Genomic DNA, 18,847 nt, shown 5'->3' with positions numbered 1-18,847 from the left:
ATAGAAATAGACAAAGCAATATTGTACCAATCTTCGATTCTCCGGTTTCAGCTCAAGGTTCGACGTGTTGAGATGCTTTTCTGCTCAGCACAGATGTAAAGACTGGTTATATGAGAAACAGTAGCCTTCCTGTCAACTTAAACCAGTCTGAATGTTTTCCTTTGATCCTCTTTCATCAACATGGTGACTCCGCCTTGCCACTCCCTTTTGTTTTTCAAATATTTGTCTGTAGAGATTGTTCTGCATGATCAACAGTTTCTGAAATACTCAGACGCCCTCCCCTACACACCCAAGGTCACATTTAAGCTGATTTTATGCATGATGCGTGACTCTGCTGCAACATGATTGGCTGATTGGATAATCAATTCGTGTGAAGAAAGAAAAAGCCTGTCACATGTTCTTGATTCTAAGATCCCTGTTCTTGGCTGCAGGACTGGAACCCAATGTGTTCTTCTGCTGTTGCATGCTAAGATGCTTTTCTGCTCACCATGGTTGTGATTATATGAGTTACTATATCCTTCCTGGCAAAAAAAAAAAAAAAAACTTGAACCACCTCAAATCTGTCCATTTTCCTCTGCCCTCTCTTATCAACAAGGTGTTTGTTTCCACCCACAGAACTGTTGCACACTCAGTCAACTCAATGTTTTTTGTTTTCCGCACCATTCTGTGTAAACTCTACAGACTGTTGTGTGTGAAAACCCCAGGAAGGAGATCAGCAGTTTCTGAAATACTCAAACCAGCAGTCCATCTGGCTCAAACCAACACCCATACCACAGTGAAAGAAAGAAAGTCACACTTCACTGTGAGATCATAATTTTTCCCATTCTGATGTTTGAAGATTGTGAACATTAACTGAAGCTCTTGATTTCTATCTGCGTGATTTGATGCATCGTGCTGCTGTCGAAGGATCAGCTGGGTGGATGTAGGGGTGTTCCTAATAAAGTGGCCAGTGAGTGTATAGTACAGTGAAATTATTTTCTTCACATATCCCGGCTCGGGCGGCACGGTGGTGTAGTGGTTAGCGCTGTCGCCTCGCAGCAAGAAGGTCCGGGTTTGAGCCCCATGGCCGGCAAGGGCCTTTCTGTGCGGAGTTTGCATGTTCTCCCCGTGTCCGCGTGGGTTTCCTCCGGGTGCTCCGGTTTCCCCCACAGTCCAAAGACATGCAGGTTAGGTTAACTGGTGACTCTAAATTGAGCGTAGGTGTGAATGTGAGTGTGAATGGTTGTCTGTGTCTATGTGTCAGCCCTGTGATGACCTGGCGACTTGTCCAGGGTGTACCCCGCCTTTCGCCCGTAGTCAGCTGGGATAGGCTCCAGCTTGCCTGTGACCCTGTAGAACAGGATAAAGCGGCTAGAGATAATGAGATGAGATGAGACATATCCCGGCTTATTAGGAAGCTTGGGTCAGAACACAGGTTCAGTGCCCCTGGAGCAGAGAGGGTTAAAGGCAAGGCAAGGCAAGTTTATTTCTATAGCACATTTCATACACAGTGGCAGTTCAATGTACTTTACAGAAGTAAAAGCAAAACAGTAAACAATAGAAAATAAAATTACATAAAATAAATGGGGAAGAAGAGAGAAAAGAAAATAATAAGAATTAAACAATAGTAGAAATAAAATGAAGTAAAAGTTCAGTAAAAAAAACGCAGAATAAAATAGAATAAAAGTTAAGAAAGTTTAAAACATGTAAAGATGACAATATTAATCAGTTAGCAGAAAGCATCTGAGAACAGCTTGGTCTTTAGTCTAGATTTAAAGCTGCCAACAGCAGGAGCATTTTTAATGTCCTCTGCGAGTTGATTCCATAGCTGTACTGCACAGTAGCTAAAAGCTGCTTCACCACACTTTGTTTTAAAGGCCTTGCTCAAGGGCCCAATGGTGGCAGCTTGGTGGTGCTGGGATTAGAAACTCTAACCTTCAGATCAGTAACCAGAGCCTTGACCATTGAGCCACCACTACCCACGAGTGTATACATGTTTGCATTATGTGTATATCGGCTTACGAGATTAAATATTGCGAATAATATCCATTGATCTGTTTGTTGTTTGGATTAAAAAGATAAAAAAGCCCTTAGCCATGTTTATAATGTTTTCTTGTTTGGATTTTGCACCAACTTTGAGTTCATTATAAAATATTGAGGGCAATAGCAGACACGAACAGTAAAGAACGTCTCTGAAAGGATCGCCTGAACTTGATGAAGGTACGATTTCTCTCCCATTTGTTTCCTGTTCCTTCAGCTTGCTTCTGGCATTTGATATCTGAAAATATCTTGAATACAAGAAAATTCATCAAATATTTTATCATTATGATGGAACAGGAGACGATTAAACTGAGGCACAGACATTCCAAGCATTTCAAGCAGCAAATTGGCCCTCTTGCACAATTAACCACAGAGTACTGAAGCACTTTAGCACTCCATGATTCCCTGAGCCATTCTCTCTGCCAGTAAAGAGTCTGAAGTGTCTGTTTGGCCTCCAATCCCTACATGGAGACACAGCAGAAAATTTACAGGCCTCACACATCAGCCTTCGGCCCCTCATACACCAGGCTGACACTTTCTGTTCTGTCACCATGATTTAAATCTCTCAGTGCTCTAAGCTCAGCATGTCGCAGTGCCACGTCACTGCTCCAGGGTTTGGGAGCAGTTTGAGTTCATCCTGATGCAGTCTGTGCAGTTTCACGTGTTCCCTCTGTGTTTCTTTGAGGTTCTTCGGTTTCTGCTCGCTTTCCTAACATAGACAGATTAGCTGGATTCATTGCACTTAGATGTGAATCTGTCTGGGTGGAACCATCTCATCTTATCTCATTATCTCTAGCTGCTTTATCCTGTTCTACAGGGTCACAGGCAAGCTGGAGCCTATCCCAGCTGACTACGGGCGAAAGGCGGGGTACACCCTGGACAAGTCGCCAGGTCATCACAGGGCTGACACATAGACACAGACAACCATTCACACTCACATTCACACCTACGGTCAATTTAGAGTCACCAGTTAACCTAACCTGCATGTCTTTGGACTGTGGGGGAAACCGGAGCACCCGGAGGAAACCCACGCGGACACGGGGAGAACATGCAAACTCCATACAGAAAGGCCCTCGCCGGCCCCGGGCTCGAACCCGGACCTTCTTGCTGTGAGGCGACAGCGCTAACCACTACACCACCGTGCCGCCCTGGGTGGAACCATTGTCATGAATTGGCATTCCATTTGGGATAAATTCTCCTGCCTCTGGTCTGGTGTTCCTGGGATTTGTTCCGGCTCCACTGAGACTCTGATAAAGTAGTTACTGAAGATGAATGAGTGAAGAAGCTGCCTATAGTGTATCTGTGTTGGGTTTGTGTGTGTGTTGGGTTTGTGTTTAAACCCTGAAGTCCTCCTGACATGCTGGTCATGTGATTTCACCTCAGAGTTGCTTGTGACATAAATTTCCATAATGGCTTGTGATGGCATCGAGGACATGGTGCTACGATGAGAGCAGAGAGCACAAGTTAACGGTTCCTTTACTGATGTAAATGGGGCTGTCAGAATCTGGGAAACCAAGATGCAGGCCTAATAGTTTATCCTGGAAAGCCCTGCATCCAAGCAAATGTGGAAGAGAAATACAGTACCTATGGATCTTATTTTACATGCAGTATAAGATGATTTATTTTTTTATTACTAGCCTTCGGACTTAATATCCAGCTGAAGTGTTGGAGTAACATTTCTAAAGAACAAGTCAGAAAAAAATGGGAATGAATGACGACAATAATTTCTTTTAATGCTTAACAATTGATGAGCGGTTTCTGGCTATGGCTATGGAGCACTTGCATGTGACGTCACAGCCGATCCAGATTGTGACAGACGCCATCGTGTCGGTCAAACGCCATATTCCGCCTTCTACTTCTACTTCTGGTTCTACTTCTGCTTTTACTTCTACCTTTTCTTCTGGAAAACCCTACTATATACAATTCTACTACAATGGCTGCGGCTACAAGCTCTCCCTACCTGTGCACGTTTTTTATGTTTTTTGTGTGTATTTTTGTGTGTTGTTCATCTGTACCGGACTTCAATATCCACTACAACCGTATGGACTTACTGGACATTGTTTTCCAGCAGAAAATGACGGTTTGTAGCGATTTCCATCGCATGCACAACATTCCGGACGAGAAAAAAAAAAAAACATTCCGGACGAGATGGCGAGACCAGCGGGGTCTCCGTGGATTGTTATTGGAAGCAAAGCGAAGGAGGCGGCGCCGGGAGCCGAAGCAAAAGCGAGGCTACAGGCAGAGCCGGCCTGTTGACTAAGCTCAGAAAACAGCTACTCAAACCTCCACTGCCAAGCCTCTACCTCTCCAACGCCAGATCCATGTAAACAAGACGGATGATTTGGAATTACCTTATTCTATTCTATAATCGGCTGGTCAGTGCTATACTCAATACTTAAGTGACTTACCCATCCAATGAGGATTATTTTCTTGTTTACAAGATGCCACATCTGAGTCGCTGACAAATCCTGAATTTCTGTAAAGAAAACTGTCCAGAGATTTATAAGCACGCAGTGCTTCACCACTGAACAGCGAGGGAAAGTTAATGAGGTAATCATACACGTCTGGGTATTCCGCTGACAGTTCAAAATCCGGTCGTGAAAACTCCGTCCGGAAAGCCATAAGGGTCACAAATCTGTAGATTGTTTATTTTAGACATATATCTAGTTATCTGTTCATTAGAAAAATGAGCCGTGTAGTCCGTCGGTTGAAATTGATCCATTCTGTACACGAGTGCAGCAGTATTCAGCGGTGTTTTTGACCGACAAGATGGGGGTTGTGTACTTTCCGGTCACGTGACTGCAAGATCTCTATAGATAATACTAAGACAAGTAATGGCACCTTTTGTAGCTAGCCCTTGTAGCTAATCTCTGGTCTGATGAGCTGCCTTCAGCTAAATTATTTACATAAATGCAATAAAATGGCTTTGGATAGATAAACTGCTACAGAATCCATGGTATTTAGCCCTATGAACCCGAAGTTATTTTCAGGGTTGTTCTACAAGTTTTATTATTATTTAGCTCTTATCTTGTTCATAATAAGGACCAGCTATACGTGGTGGATCTCATCTATCCACATCTTCAGTCATTTAATATGATAACACTTGCACGTTTCTTACATTAGCCTTTATATCAAGGGTGGAAAACTTGCGTTTTATGAAACTGTCTTTACATGTAACTCACAATAAAACACTGACAGTACAGTAGAGATATCTTTTAACGAGACTGTCAGTGACGGTGTAGCTCACTCCAGCCCTGTCTAGTCCAGAAGGAACGATCTAAAGTGGGTCACCTTGCACAATAAATGTTGCAAGCTATATACACTATATACAAGCTATATACAGAAGTGATATCCACCCTAGGAATACCGACCTATTTACCAGAAAGAATCCAAAATGGCGAGGAATTGACCGAGAAGAAGTGATTTTTGTTGAACTGCTCATTCAGGCTTAATTAGTCCATAACTTCATGAATAATTGTAATGAAGCAAATCTGGGAAGAAGTTCTACGCACCCCAGGTACCCCTACCTTCCTGCCAGAAAGAATCAAAATCAGTGAAGAATTGAGGGAGAAGAAGCGATTTGTGTGGACACTGCTCATTAGGGTTTAATTACTTCATATCTTCATTATTAATTGCAATTATGCAAATTTGGGTAGAAGCTATATGCCCCCCAGGCAGACCTACCTTCCTGCCAAAAAGAATAAAAATCGGTGAAGAATTGAGAGAGAAGAAGCGATTTTTGTGAAATGTGGATGACACCAGATGGACGATGGACAACACATGATGGCATAAACTCATCACCTGTTGGCCAGATGAGCTCATAATCATGTAGGGGAGATCGTCTGGAATCTGGCAACATCAATCCATGATGGTAGAAAAAAAAAAAAAACTATGTGCTTAGTGCCTTTGTTACTTTGGAGCAGTTTGATCCGTCTTCATAACAGACTGTATAAATGTGACTTGCCTCATTCCAAAGCTGCAGTTCTGCTCTTTCTTGTGATGCACAAGAGTTTCACATCTCTGCAGTGACGAGTTCATGAGTAATTGATGATCCCTGGTACAGGGTGCCAGCTTGTAACAGCCAAAATATGTTCCGTCACTTTAAAGCATATTGTGTATTTAATGTCAGACAGAGTAAGATAAAAAAAAAAAAAATGTCTTCAGGCTGCGTTAAAATTGTCTAAGAACTTTTGCTACGCTTCATTTATGAAATAGAGCTGGAGGGCTTGAGGCTGGTCTCAAGCTGGTTTCTTTATTGACTTTTATTTGTTTTGGTTTTGGGCATTGGACCCGTTAAAGATGGTTGGGAGTCAGAGATTGGAAAAAATATGTTTGTCTTGTTTTTTGTTTTGTTTTCTTGCCTAATCATTGGCACATTGCACGAATCAGTCCTCATAAAACCATAGTCATGTAGCTGAAATAAAGGTGTCAACCTCAGAAAGGTTTCGAAGGTTTTCGGTTTGGATCTTGACTCGGTCTTGCTTTTATTTGGACTCGATCTTGACTTTGCTTTGACCCTTTTAAGACTTGATCTTGGATAGTTCTGGTCTTGGACATGACATTTTGGTCTTGACCCGAGAAGAGAAGCCTTACGGTCAAAGAGAACCTCCTAATATAGCGTTGACTTCAACTCTAACACTATAATAATCCAATATATATGAAACTGATATCATGTGTACTGTGTATGTATAGTAAATTCCCCACTTGCCCCTCCTTTGGACGGTCTTTTCCCCTCAAGCTTGGGTCTTCTACCAGAAGTCAGGGAGTTTGAGGGTCCTGCACAGTATCTTAGCTGTTCCTAGGATTGTGCTTTTCTGTACAGAGATCTTGGATGTTGTTCCTGGGATCTGTTGGAGCCACTCTCCCAGTTTGGGGGTGACTGCACCGAGGGTTCCTATCACCACCCTTGATACTTCTCAAGCCCTTGATACTTCTTGAGCTTCTGAAGTTCCTTTTTCCTGATGTTACTGTCACTTGGTATTGCCACATCTATCACCACAGCCTTGTTCTCTTGTTTGTCCACCACTACCACGTCCGGTTGCTTAGCCATTACCAGTTTGTCCATCTGTATCCGGAAGTCCCACAGGATCTTAGCTTGGTCAATCTCAACTACCTTCGAAGGTGTGTCCCATTTTGACCTTGGGACTTCCAGTCCATACTCAGCACAAAATAATGTTTCTGTACACTATGCATGCCACTTGGTGATGTCGTTCCATGTACACTCTTCCTGCTAGCATCTTACACCCTGCTGGATTGTCTCAGGGGCATCTTTGCACAGTCTGCACCTGGGGTCCTGCCTTGTGTGGTAGACCCCGGCCTTTATCGATCTTGTGCAGCTACGATTAGTGCCTCTGTGCCATCTTCCAGTCGAGCTTTATCCAGCCACTGGTAGGATTTTTCAATATCAGCCACTTCTTCTATTTCCCAGTGGTACATCCCATGCAGCGGTTTGTCTTTCCATGATTCCATGATGGTTTCTCTTGCACTTCCTTCTTGGGTTTCTGCTGCCTTAGGTATTCACTAAGCGTATATATAAAGAAAATATTCAACTATCAAATGAGAATAAGAAGCCCACACTGCCAAGTTTCTGTGCTGTGATACTGAGAGGATAAACTGCTGCATTATGTTGATTCCAAGGCCGAGTGTAAGTGTTCCATCATGGTCAGGAAGAAAGGAAGGAAATATATTCAGGCTTCTGCACAAATACTCATGATGTCTGTTCCTGCTTATTGCTGATATTTTATAAACTCCTGACATGTAAGGATGTTAAATATTTCATCCCTTCCCTGGCCTTGAGACACACTCCTATACCTAATGTGCCAGTGGGTAAATTTAAGTGACATAAATCTATAAAAATGCCTTCCAGCTGTTCATCTGCATCTGTCTGTTGTGTAGCCCAGATCTCCACAGAGCCCCTGTGCACCTGCTACCCTTCATGCAGTATTTTGACACTCAGGTAAGAATGAAACATTAATACGACACCAGTCATGTCCTCAAAACAAAGAAACTGTCTGGTTTCTGGTTTCCATGTTTCAAAGTGCATTTTTTTTTATATCAGATGTTCCTCGTCTCTGCTTCATATCCAATCTAATTGCAGGACATGGTCAGAAAAGAGAGAGAAACTTGATAATGAATTTATTATCTGACTAAATGAATAAAATATCACACAAACAGTAGCACTCGGCCATACAAGATACGATCACATGATATGTTTCAGAGTTTTTTTTTAATTCTAAATATTAAACCTTTAAATATTAAACATGTTTCTGAAAACGGACAGAACCAACAGCTTCAAAAGATCAGCACCAGCACCGAGGGTGGGAAAGCAAGACACGAGTCAAATCAGTTCCCTGTGTGTGTGTATATGTGTGTGTTAACACAGGGAACAAATCGACCACTGTGAGCCAGATGAAAGCAGCGTTCTGCCCAGCCATGACTTGTAATTAAAGATCTGTGATTGGACAACCCCTGCGATGGCGTGAGCACCCTTTATTACATCTCCCTCATGCTCCCGAATGAGCCAAACAATTCTCAAAGTTCAGCGTGAAATTGATACTCACTATGGTGAAGTTCATGACCTTGAGGATCCAGATGGTGAGCGCGAGGTTGACCAGGATGAGGATCATAAGGAGGAGGACGAAGAAGTAAAGGCAACGTTTCCGCCAGCCGTAGATGCCCACTTTGTACACATGAGGTTTCTCGGTGCTCTGGACATTGTTCCTTTGAGTGAACTGTTCTTGGGTCATCTGCAAAGGAGAACACAAAACCAGAACGTCAAGGACGTAGTCGCTCATCTGGCCTGCCATCAAACCAACCATGACAACCAAAGACGATGTGAGAGAAGACCAACCTCCATGACAAACTGTTCACAACAGGAACATCAACAAAAAAATGACCAAGTTTTGTTCCCCAAGGGAAGATCGACCCAAAACATCGATCAGAACTGAATTCACATGATAAATGAGAGAGGAGACACAATTCTAGTCAGAAGTCCCAAAATGTGTTAAGTTGACATAATGACTAATTTGTTCACAAAAAATTGACAAAACAATGACCAAGTTTTGTGCAGAAGGTCGAGTTCAAGTTCAAGTAACTTTATTTGTACCCGAAGGTAAACTTGTTTTGCAGTGAAGTGAGTCAGCTTTCTCTTCCACACACGCCAAACAACACTTAAAACATCTAACATAAAGCACAGCGTGATAAACATATAACATTAAAAAATCTCATCTCTCATCTCATTATCTGTAGCCGCTTTATCCTTCTACAGGGTCGCAGGCGAGCTGGAGCCTATCCCAGCTGACTACGGGCGAAAGGCGGGGTACACCCTGGACAAGTCGCCAGGTCATCACAGGGCTGACACATAGACACAGACAACCATTCACACTCACATTCACACCTACGCTCAATTTAGAGTCACCAGTTAACCTAACCTGCATGTCTTTGGACTGTGGGGGAAACCGGAGCACCCGGAGGAAACCCACGCGGACACGGGGAGAACATGCAAACTCCACACAGAAAGGCCCTCGCCGGCCCCGGGGCTCGAACCCAGGACCTTCTTGCTGTGAGGCGACAGCGCTAACCACTACACCACCGTGCTGCCCACATTAAAAAATTTAAATTAAATTAAATAAAGATTAAAAAAACCATGATAAAAACATGTGACATAAAACACAGCATTAAAACATAAAACCCCACATGAAGCTAAGACTTATTAAAAAGGCTTATGGCAGCAGGAACAAAACTGTTTTTATAACACTTGGTTTTACATTGTGGTCCTTTATATCTACATCCTGACGGGAGAGGCTGGAACTCACAATGTAGTGGGTGAGAAATGTCCTTTAAAATTGATCCAGATATCTTTCAAATAAAACAATCAGAACTGAAATCCATTGAGAACTGAGGGAGGGAGGGAGGGAGGGAGGAGACATGACTTTACTGAAAATAAACACAGTTGTAGAAAGAAGATCGACTCAAAACATCGATCAGAACTGGAATCGGATGAGAACCGAGAGAGGAGATATAATTCAAGTGAAAGGCCTGGAAAATTCATTAATTTGGCCTAATTAGTAACTCGTTATCAAAAAATTTGATGTTCTTTCAAACAAAACAATCGGAACTGAAATCTGTAGAGAACTGACAGAGGAGATACGATTTAACTGAATTGCGGATGACGGACGGATGATGGACGCCACGCCATGGCAATCGGCCTTATGGACAGATGAGCTAAAAAATAACATCAGAGGGTCATCTCAGACAGCGTGGAAGTCAGAGCAGGAAAATAAATATGCAGTGAAAGAGTCTTGCAGCTCAGAATTCCCAGTCTGACGTCACACATTTCACTTTACACCAAAATCTACTTGATTTGGGGCGGCACGGTGGTGTAGTGGTTAGCACTGTTGCCTCACAGCAAGAAGGTCCGGGTTCGAGCCCCGTGGCCGGCGAGGGCCTTTCTGTGTGGAGTTTGCATGTTCTCCCCGTGTCCGCGTGGGTTTCCTCCGGGTGCTCCGGTTTCCCCCACAGTCCAAAGACATGCAGGTTAGGTTAACTGGTGACTCTAAATTGAGCGTAGGTGTGAATGTGAGTGTGAATGGTTGTCTGTGTCTATGTGCAGCCCTGTGATGACCTGGCGACTTGTCCAGGGTGAACCCCGCCTTTCGCCCGTAGTCAGCTGGGATAGGCTCCAGCTCGCCTGTGACCCTGTAGAACAGGAGAAAGCGGCTACAGATAATGAGAGGAGATGAGATGAGGCTCCAGCGTGCCCGGGACCCTGCACAGGATAAGCGGTTATGGATAATGGATGGATGGAAGGACTTAATTGATGCAGAAGCTGTGCTGTGAAAATGTGTTCAAACAACTTTGAGTTGTAACGTAATTCCATTGATCTTACTGACGTGAAAATGCAGTGCCTTTTGTACCAGATTGTTTTTATGAGGATTGTTTATCGATGGTTGCATTTAAGGGCCACTGTTTAAAAATACAAGATTTCAAGAAGAAGTTGTAATAAATTTTATGAAAAAAGTTTCATGTAGAGAAAAAGAACATAATATCTGATCGTACAAAAACTCGCAGTATAGTGAGGAGGAAAAAATTAAATTTTTTTTAGAACACAGTCCGAAGATTTCAAGAAATAAAAGTCATAATATTTAAAGATTTAAAAAATCATAATATTTTGAAGGAAATAAAGTCACAATGTGTGATGATAATGCGATAAAAGTCACAATATTTTGAGAAAAATAGTCCTAATTTTATGAAAAAGTAATCATAACAAATAACATTTTTGTTCAAAATGAGGGACATTTTGAGAATTTGTGTTTTTCCAGGCTGTTTTAGGAACATGTTTAGATTGGAACGGGATGTGATCAGATGTGTTCTGGTCAGTAATCAAAATGGCTGACTGGTTGATCAGCTTTCGTTTGAACTCTTCACGCCAGTAATACAGTCACTAACATGAATTCTAATCATCTGGATGGATGGATGGATGGATGGATGGATAAATAAATAAATCAGAAGACTGTGTACACTTCAGCTGCTGTAATAAACACATGATAAGCTGTCGGCAGCTTTCGATGTTTGAGGCTGCGGCGGTGAAGCCGATGGCGTTTGACAAGCGTCTGTTCAGCGCTTAACTGAATCTAATGACATCCGGCAGCTCCGTGAAAACACCAAAGCGAAAAGAATGAACGCTAAACAGTTGTAAATATTATTTCCTTTCTGCACATCACACTGGGTTTGACATCAGCCGCTCACTCCGGGTGTGTGTGATCAATCCCCTGCACACAGTGTCACATTAACACAGTTTGAAAAAAAAATCTAATCTATTCCACAGTGTGGCACACATTAGTGACGAGTCACGCTTAATAAATCACCACGCCAAACCATGTCACGTCCTCATTTCTAATCCCACGTCCGTTATTCTTCCAGAAATGTCTCTGACTCCAGATAACGTGACGGAGTTTCAGATTTCAGGTTTAAAAGGCAGCTGAGGTCATGAGTCCATTTCACAAAATATCACACCGCTATTATCTTTATAATTTCACTTTCATACTTCTTCTTTGACTTCTTTCTTTCTTTCTTTCTTTCTTTCTTTCTTTCTTTCTGAGTTCTTTCTACTTTCTCCTTCTTTCTTTCTTTGCATTCTTTCTTTTTTTGAGTTATTTCTACTTTCTCCTTTCTTTTTCTTTCTTTCATAAGTTATTTTTCTTCTTTGCATTCTATTTCTTTCTTTCTTTCTTTCTTTCTTTCTTTCTTTCTTTTTGAGTTCTTTCTACTTTATCTTTCTTTCTTTCTTTCTTTCTTTCTTTCTTTCTTTCTTTCTTTCTTTCTGAGTTCTTTCTACTTTCTCCTTCTTTCTTTCTTTGCATTCTTTCTTTCTTTTTGAGTTCTTTCTACTTTCTCCTTTCTTTCTTTTTCTTTCTTTCGTAAGTTATTTTTCTTCTTTGCATTTTCTTTCTTTCTTTCTTTCTTTCTTTCTTTCTTTCTTTCTTTCTTTCTTTCTTTCTTTGTGTTCTTTCTTTCTTTTTGAGTTCTTTCTACTCTTTCTTTCTTTCTTTCTTTCTTTCTTTCTTTCTTCTGTAAGTTTTTTCTTCTTTGCATTCTTTCTTTCTTTTTCTTTCTTCCTTCCTTCTTTGTGTTCTTTCTTTTTCTTTTTGAGTTTTTTCTCCTTTCTTTCTTTCTTTCTTTCTTTCTTTCTTTCTTTCTTTCTTTCTTTCTTCTTTGTGTTCTTTCTTTCTTTTTGAGTTCTTTCTACTTTCTCTTTCTTTCTTTCTTTCTTTCTTTCTTCTGTAAGTTCCTTCTTTCTTTCTTCTTTGCATTCTTTCTTTCTTTTTGAGTTCTTTCTCCTTCCTTCCTTCCTTCCTTCCTTCCTTCCTTCCTTCCTTCCTTCCTTCCTTGTGTTCATTCTTTCTTGCTTTCTTTCTTTTTGAATTCTTTCTTTCTTCCTTCCAACCTTCCTTTTTTAGTTTTTTTCTTTCTCCTCTTTTCTTTCTTTCTCCTCTCTCTCTCATCTTGTTTGATGATTGTATAAGGCAGTGTGATGGACAGAGTGCTGAGCAGAATGTCATTGTTATTTCCTCTCGCACACGTTTTCGTTCCTGAAGCCAAACTCAGTCGTGTTTTTTACATTATTATTGTTATTATTATTATTTTCTAAAACACGCCTCGGCTCACTGGTGCTGAGATCCAATCTGAGCGTTTGGTCTAAAGGAAGTGATGATCTGATGCTGTGTTCAGCCAAGCATTTAAAGACAGTGATGTTCCTGACATGTTCCTGCTCTACATCACTGCTGTGTGGATGGAGGAGTGGAGAGAGAAACGCATGGGCTCCGAACTGTTTCACCGTCACGGCCCGGATGAGAGGTGAAGAGAATGAAACCTGTAACCTCCAGGCTGATGGTATTAAAGACAGTCCGAGTGTTCTGGATGTGAAACATGGCAGGTTGTGATGTTCAGTCACTTCCTCTCAGTCACTGCTGCCTCAGAAACGTGACTCACACACTCCTTTATCATTTACTTTTCATCTAACAGCATCACTTTTCATTACACACAGTGGAGATGCTGTAATGGTCCACACTTTTCCTTTTCTTCCTAATTTCTTTAAAAGACATAAAAATGCGCCGTCTTCAAGACCGATTTTACATTTTTATTCACTGACATCTATAGTCACGGCAGTAAGCGACAAACTGAGAATGTGTTAATCGTCTGTAAGCGTTACACCACCACAAAAACATTGACGGAAAAGGAACGGACAAAAGAGGAAACGGAGGGAAAGTAATGAACATGAAACCTCCTGCAGTGAAGACGTTCCTGAGTAAAAGTCACATTCTTAGAAAAAAGATACAAAAAAAAACCCAAATGCGAGCAAAACAACTCGTGTGATGGATGAGAGTTATGAAGTCATGATGCACCGTTATGGTAACAGCTGGTTTTTGTGACCTTCACAATTATTGACGCCTCAAATGTTAAAATTTTCACCCAAACTGTTTCCTGAAGTTGGGAATGTCGGAGCGAAGGAGCTGAAAAAACGACAACTGCAGGAGAAGGTAAATTGCCGATGGACATGTCAGAAGACAAACTGTGAGCGTGCTGCTCTGAGAGGAAACAGTGGTGAGTTCACTGGTTCCTCTGTCTGATCTTTACCATGCTGGAACACTTCAGATGGTCAGAGAGGAGGAGGTCAGGGTGAGGTTAGACAGGGTGATGTTGGACTGGGTGAGGTTGGACAGTGAGGTTGGACTGGGTGATGTTGGACTGGGTGATGTTGGACTGGGTGAGGTCAGACAGGGTGAGGTCGGACAGGGTGAGGTCGGACTGGGTGATGTTGGACAGGGTGAGGTCAGACAAGGTGAGGTCAGACAGGGTGAGGTCGGACAGGGTGATGTCAGACAAGGTGAGGTCAGACAGGGTGAGGTCAGACAGGGTAATGTCAGACAAGGTGAGGTCAGACAGGGTGAGGTCGGACAGGGTGATGTCAGACAAGGTGAGGTCAGACAGGGTGAGGTTAGACAGGGTGATGTCGGACTGGGTGAGGTCGGACAGGGTGAGGTCAGACTGGTTGAGGTCAGATGGTGAAATTGGACAGGGTGAGGTCAGACAGGGTAATGTCAGACAGGGTGAGGTCGGACAGGGTGAGGTTGGACTGGGTGAGGTCAGACAGGGTGAGGTTGGACAGGGTGATGTCGGACAGGGTGAGGTTAGACTGGGTGATGTCGGACTGGGTGAGGTCAGACTGGTTGAGGTCAGATGGTGAAATTGGACAGGGTGAGGTCAGATAGGGTGATGTTGGACAGGGTGAGGTCAGACAGGGTGAGGTCAGATAGGGTGATGTTGGACAGGGTGATATCAGACAGGGTGAGGTCAGATGGTGAAATTGGACAGGATGAGGTCGGACAGGGTGAGGTCGGACAGGGTAATGTCGGACTGAAGGATGTCGGACTGGGTGATGTTGGACAGGGTGAGGTCAGATGGTGAAATTGGACAGGGTGAGGTCAGACAGGGTGAGGTCAGACAAGGTGAGGTCAGATGGTGAAATTGTACAGGGTGAGGTCAGACTGGGTAATGTTGGACAGGGTGAGGTTAGACTGGGTGATGTCGGAATGGGTGAGGTCAGACTGGTTGAGGTCAGATGGTGAAATTGGACAGGGTGATGTCAGACAGGGTGAGGTTAGACTGGGTGATGTTGGACTGGGTGAGGTCGGACAGGGTGAGGTCGGACAGGGTGAGGTCAGACTGGGTGAGGTCAGACAGGGTGAGGTCAGATGGTGAAATTGGACAGGGTGAGGTCAGACAGGGTGAGGTCAGACTGGGTAATGTTGGACAGGGTGAGGTTAGACTGGGTGATGTTGGAATGGGTGAGGTCAGACTGGTTGAGGTCAGATGGTGAAATTGGACAGGGTGAAGTCAGACAGGGTGAGATCAGACAGGGTGATGTTGGACAGGGTGAGGTTAGACTGGGTGATGTTGGACAGGGTGAGGTTAGACTGGGTGATGTTGGAGTGGGTGAGGTCAGACTGGTTGAGGTCAGATGGTGAAATTGGACAGGGTGAGGTCAGACAGGGTGAGGTCGGACAGGGTGATGTTGGACAGGGTGACGTCAGACAGGGTAATGTCGGATAGGGTGAGGTTAGACTGGGTGATATCGGACTGGGTGAGGTCAGACTGGTTGAGGTCAGATGGTGAAATTGGACAGGGTGAGGTCAGACAGGGTGAGGTCGGACAGGGTGAGGTTGGACAGGGTGAGGTTAGATGATGAAATTGGACAGGGTGATGTTCGACAGGGTTTCTGCTACTGTGAGACGGTGAGAAAAAAAATTAGATGAAATTAAATTTTGAGATTTCCAGCTTTATGATGCTTTTATATTAAAGTGTGTAATATAATATAAAATGAGGTCCAACCTAATAGCGGAGCTTCCATTCAAATGAAAACAAGCATGCAACAGATGATGGACTTTGATGTGTTTCAATTTCAATTTTATCACGAGAAGATAAATTTCTCCAAACTCACATGTACATTATTATTTTTATTACTATAAACTACAGTGTGCTTTAGGGATTTATAGCAAAATGTCTTGAAAACAAAAGATAGATGATTCATGAAAACACTGAGTGGATTCAGGTCAACTTGTCAGATCCTGAAGGATTTCACAGTGATTTCAAAATCAACATCACTATTTACAATTAAATTCCTACAACTCATCATTTCTATTCATTCATTTTTTACCCGCTTTCTTTCTCTTTCAGCTTGTGGCTTTTCTTGTGAAAGATTTCTTCACAGCGGCACGGTGGTGTAGTGGTTAGCGCTGTCGCCTCACAGCAAGAAGGTCCTGGGTTCGAGCCCCGTGGCCGGCGAGGGCCTTTCTGTGTGGAGTTTGCATGTTCTCCCCGTGTCCACGTGGGTTTCCTCCGGGTGCTCCGGTTTCCCCCACAGTCCAAAGACATGCAGGTTAGGTTAACTGGTGACTCTAAATTGAGCGTAGGTGTGAATGTGAGTGTGAATGGTTGTCTGTGTCTATGTGTCAGCCCTGTGATGACCTGGCGACTTGTCCAGGGTGAACCCCGCCTTTCACCCGTAGTCAGCTGGGATAGGATCCAGCTCACCTGCGACCCTGTAGAAGGATAAAGCGGCTAGAGATAATGAGATGAGATGAGATGGAGCTCCACTATTAAAGTGAGTGAAGCCGCTGTTAGGAGCCGAGACACACCACACAGTTTACATCCTCACACCCCGACCCACAGAGGAGATGATTTCTGTCCTGCTCAGGAAAGTCTGCTGTGGAAATTCTATCTATCTATCTATCTATCTATCTATCTATCTATCTATCTATCTATCTATCTATCTATCTATCTATCTATCTATTTGTGTGTGCACACGTGCGTGCGTTGTGTGTGTTTATTTCAGTGAACAGATAAACATTTCAGCTTCCATGAAACAGAATTGACCTTAAAATCATTAACCTTCTGTATTGTTCTTCATCATCTGTGAAATTAAATTCAGGTGACAGAAAAAGGTTCAGTGAATCTCAACATCAGCTCGTGTGAAATTATTTTACTTTTTCTTTGGAGAATTTTCTTTATTTTGACTGCGTTCATTTTTTTTTACATATTCTAATTAATCTGTTTCATTTAATCCCATCGTATTATAATCTGAAGCTCAGCAGAAAACTTTTACACCATTACACATTACTGCAGACCTTCTTTCTCTTTCTTTCAACAGAGAAGCATGAAGAAGTGAGTGAATCAGTAAAGATGTAAGTAATTCAGCAGAGCTTTCTTTCTCTCAAAAAAGTGAAGCAAGAATAAGAAAGATTAAAAAACAAGTAATTCTGGAAAAACACCTTTCTTTCTTTCTTGAAAGTCAAGTGAAATCAGAGAAATAAATGAAGTAAAATTATAAGTAATTAAGTAAATCTTTCTTTCTTTCTTTCTTTCTTTCTTTCTTTCTTTCTTTCTTTCCAACATTTGTGAAATTAGCTAATGAGCTATAAATCAATCAATAAATAAAAAATAAATTCATTAATTCACCATCCTCTGCTCTTTAATCTGCAATGCAGCTACTTTGACACGAACAGCTCTTAATCAAAGATATTACACATGTTTAATTTATTTACAGCATTGTATTTAATTATTTATGATTATGAATTATTTGGAATTCTCTCACAGTAAATGGGCCTCAGTGTTCTCACTGTGTACAGAAATGTTGTTTTGATGACTCTCTCTCTTCTCTCTCTGTCTGTCTGTCTCTCTTTCTATCTCTCTCTCTCTGTCTGTATCTCTCTCTCTCTCTCTCTCTCTCTCTCTCTCTCAGCTCTACAAGTTCACAGCTGCAGTAGTTTTTTTTTTCCTCCCTACAATTCTAACACACGTCTCTTATATTGTTTGTTCACAGGACGAACATTTTACAGTCTAGAGGTTTACTGAAAAGCCTGATACTTTATCGATGCCTGAAAAAAAAACAATATAGGAATTGATCAAATCCCCAGCATATGAAACACCTGCTCTCAGCTTCGCTTGTTTCTCTGGTGCCAGAGCTGCGTTGGTGTGTTGGCACTTCACCAGACTCATGCTGTCACAAAACACGGCGTCCCACCACTTATTTTCCTTCAGCTCTGAGATCTGAGATTGGAGCCAGAAAGATGCTCAGCTTATGGAGGATGAAAAAATAACCCATGTGCATTTTGCATGGAAATGATTTGTAGGACGGCGGCTTTTACTTACAATCGTAATTATTGCGTCAGGATCAGAGTTAGCAGAGCAATCCCTGTGAAATGTGCAGTTTATCCAAGACACACAACCAATATGTACATTCCTAAACTTTGACCTTGAGCTCAGGCAAAGACAAGAAGGCTATAAGGTCAGACGTTTATAAGGCTATTTCCTCAAAACTGGATGCTCTCGCAGCTGTTTAATGAGTCCGTCAATGATGGTGTAGCTCACTCCGGCCCCGGCGAGTCCAGAAGGAACGCTCTAAAGCGGGCCACCTTGCACAATAAGTGTTGTAAGCTATATACACTATATACAAGCTATATAAAGAAGCGATATCCACCCTAGGAATACCGACCTGTTTACCAGAGAGAATCCAAAATGGCAAGGAATTGACTGAGAAGAAGTGATTTGTGTGGAAACTGCTCATTAGGGATTGATTAATTACTCCATATCTTCATTATTAATTGCAATTATGCAAATTTGTGTAGAAGCCATATGCACCCCAGGCAGACCGACCTTCCTGCCAAAAAGAATAAAAATCGGTGAAGAATTGAGAGAGAAGAAGCGATTTTTGTGAAATGTGGACGACGACGGATGGACAATTGACAACACATGATGGGATAAACTCATC

The 18,847-nt window shown here is 42.4% G+C and overlaps 1 protein-coding gene across 7 annotated transcripts in view; it reads right to left on the bottom strand.

Annotated features, from left to right (window-relative positions):
• Positions 1-18,847, bottom strand: part of sgcd (sarcoglycan, delta (dystrophin-associated glycoprotein)) — a 410,547-nt gene that overhangs the window by 173,894 nt on the left and 217,806 nt on the right. For all 7 annotated transcript variants that reach the window (XM_060936506.1, XM_060936508.1, XM_060936507.1 and 4 more), the window contains one exon: positions 8,580-8,765. In XM_060936506.1, the coding sequence (XP_060792489.1) occupies positions 8,580-8,765 (186 nt within the window). The remainder of the gene's footprint in view (positions 1-8,579; positions 8,766-18,847) is intronic.

This window comes from Neoarius graeffei, chromosome 12, assembly GCF_027579695.1.
Source record: "Neoarius graeffei isolate fNeoGra1 chromosome 12, fNeoGra1.pri, whole genome shotgun sequence".
In the NCBI taxonomy this organism is placed as follows: Eukaryota; Metazoa; Chordata; class Actinopteri; order Siluriformes; family Ariidae; genus Neoarius; species Neoarius graeffei.
Note: the sequence above shows the minus strand (reverse complement) of the source record. Positions and strands in the feature narration are given on the sequence as shown.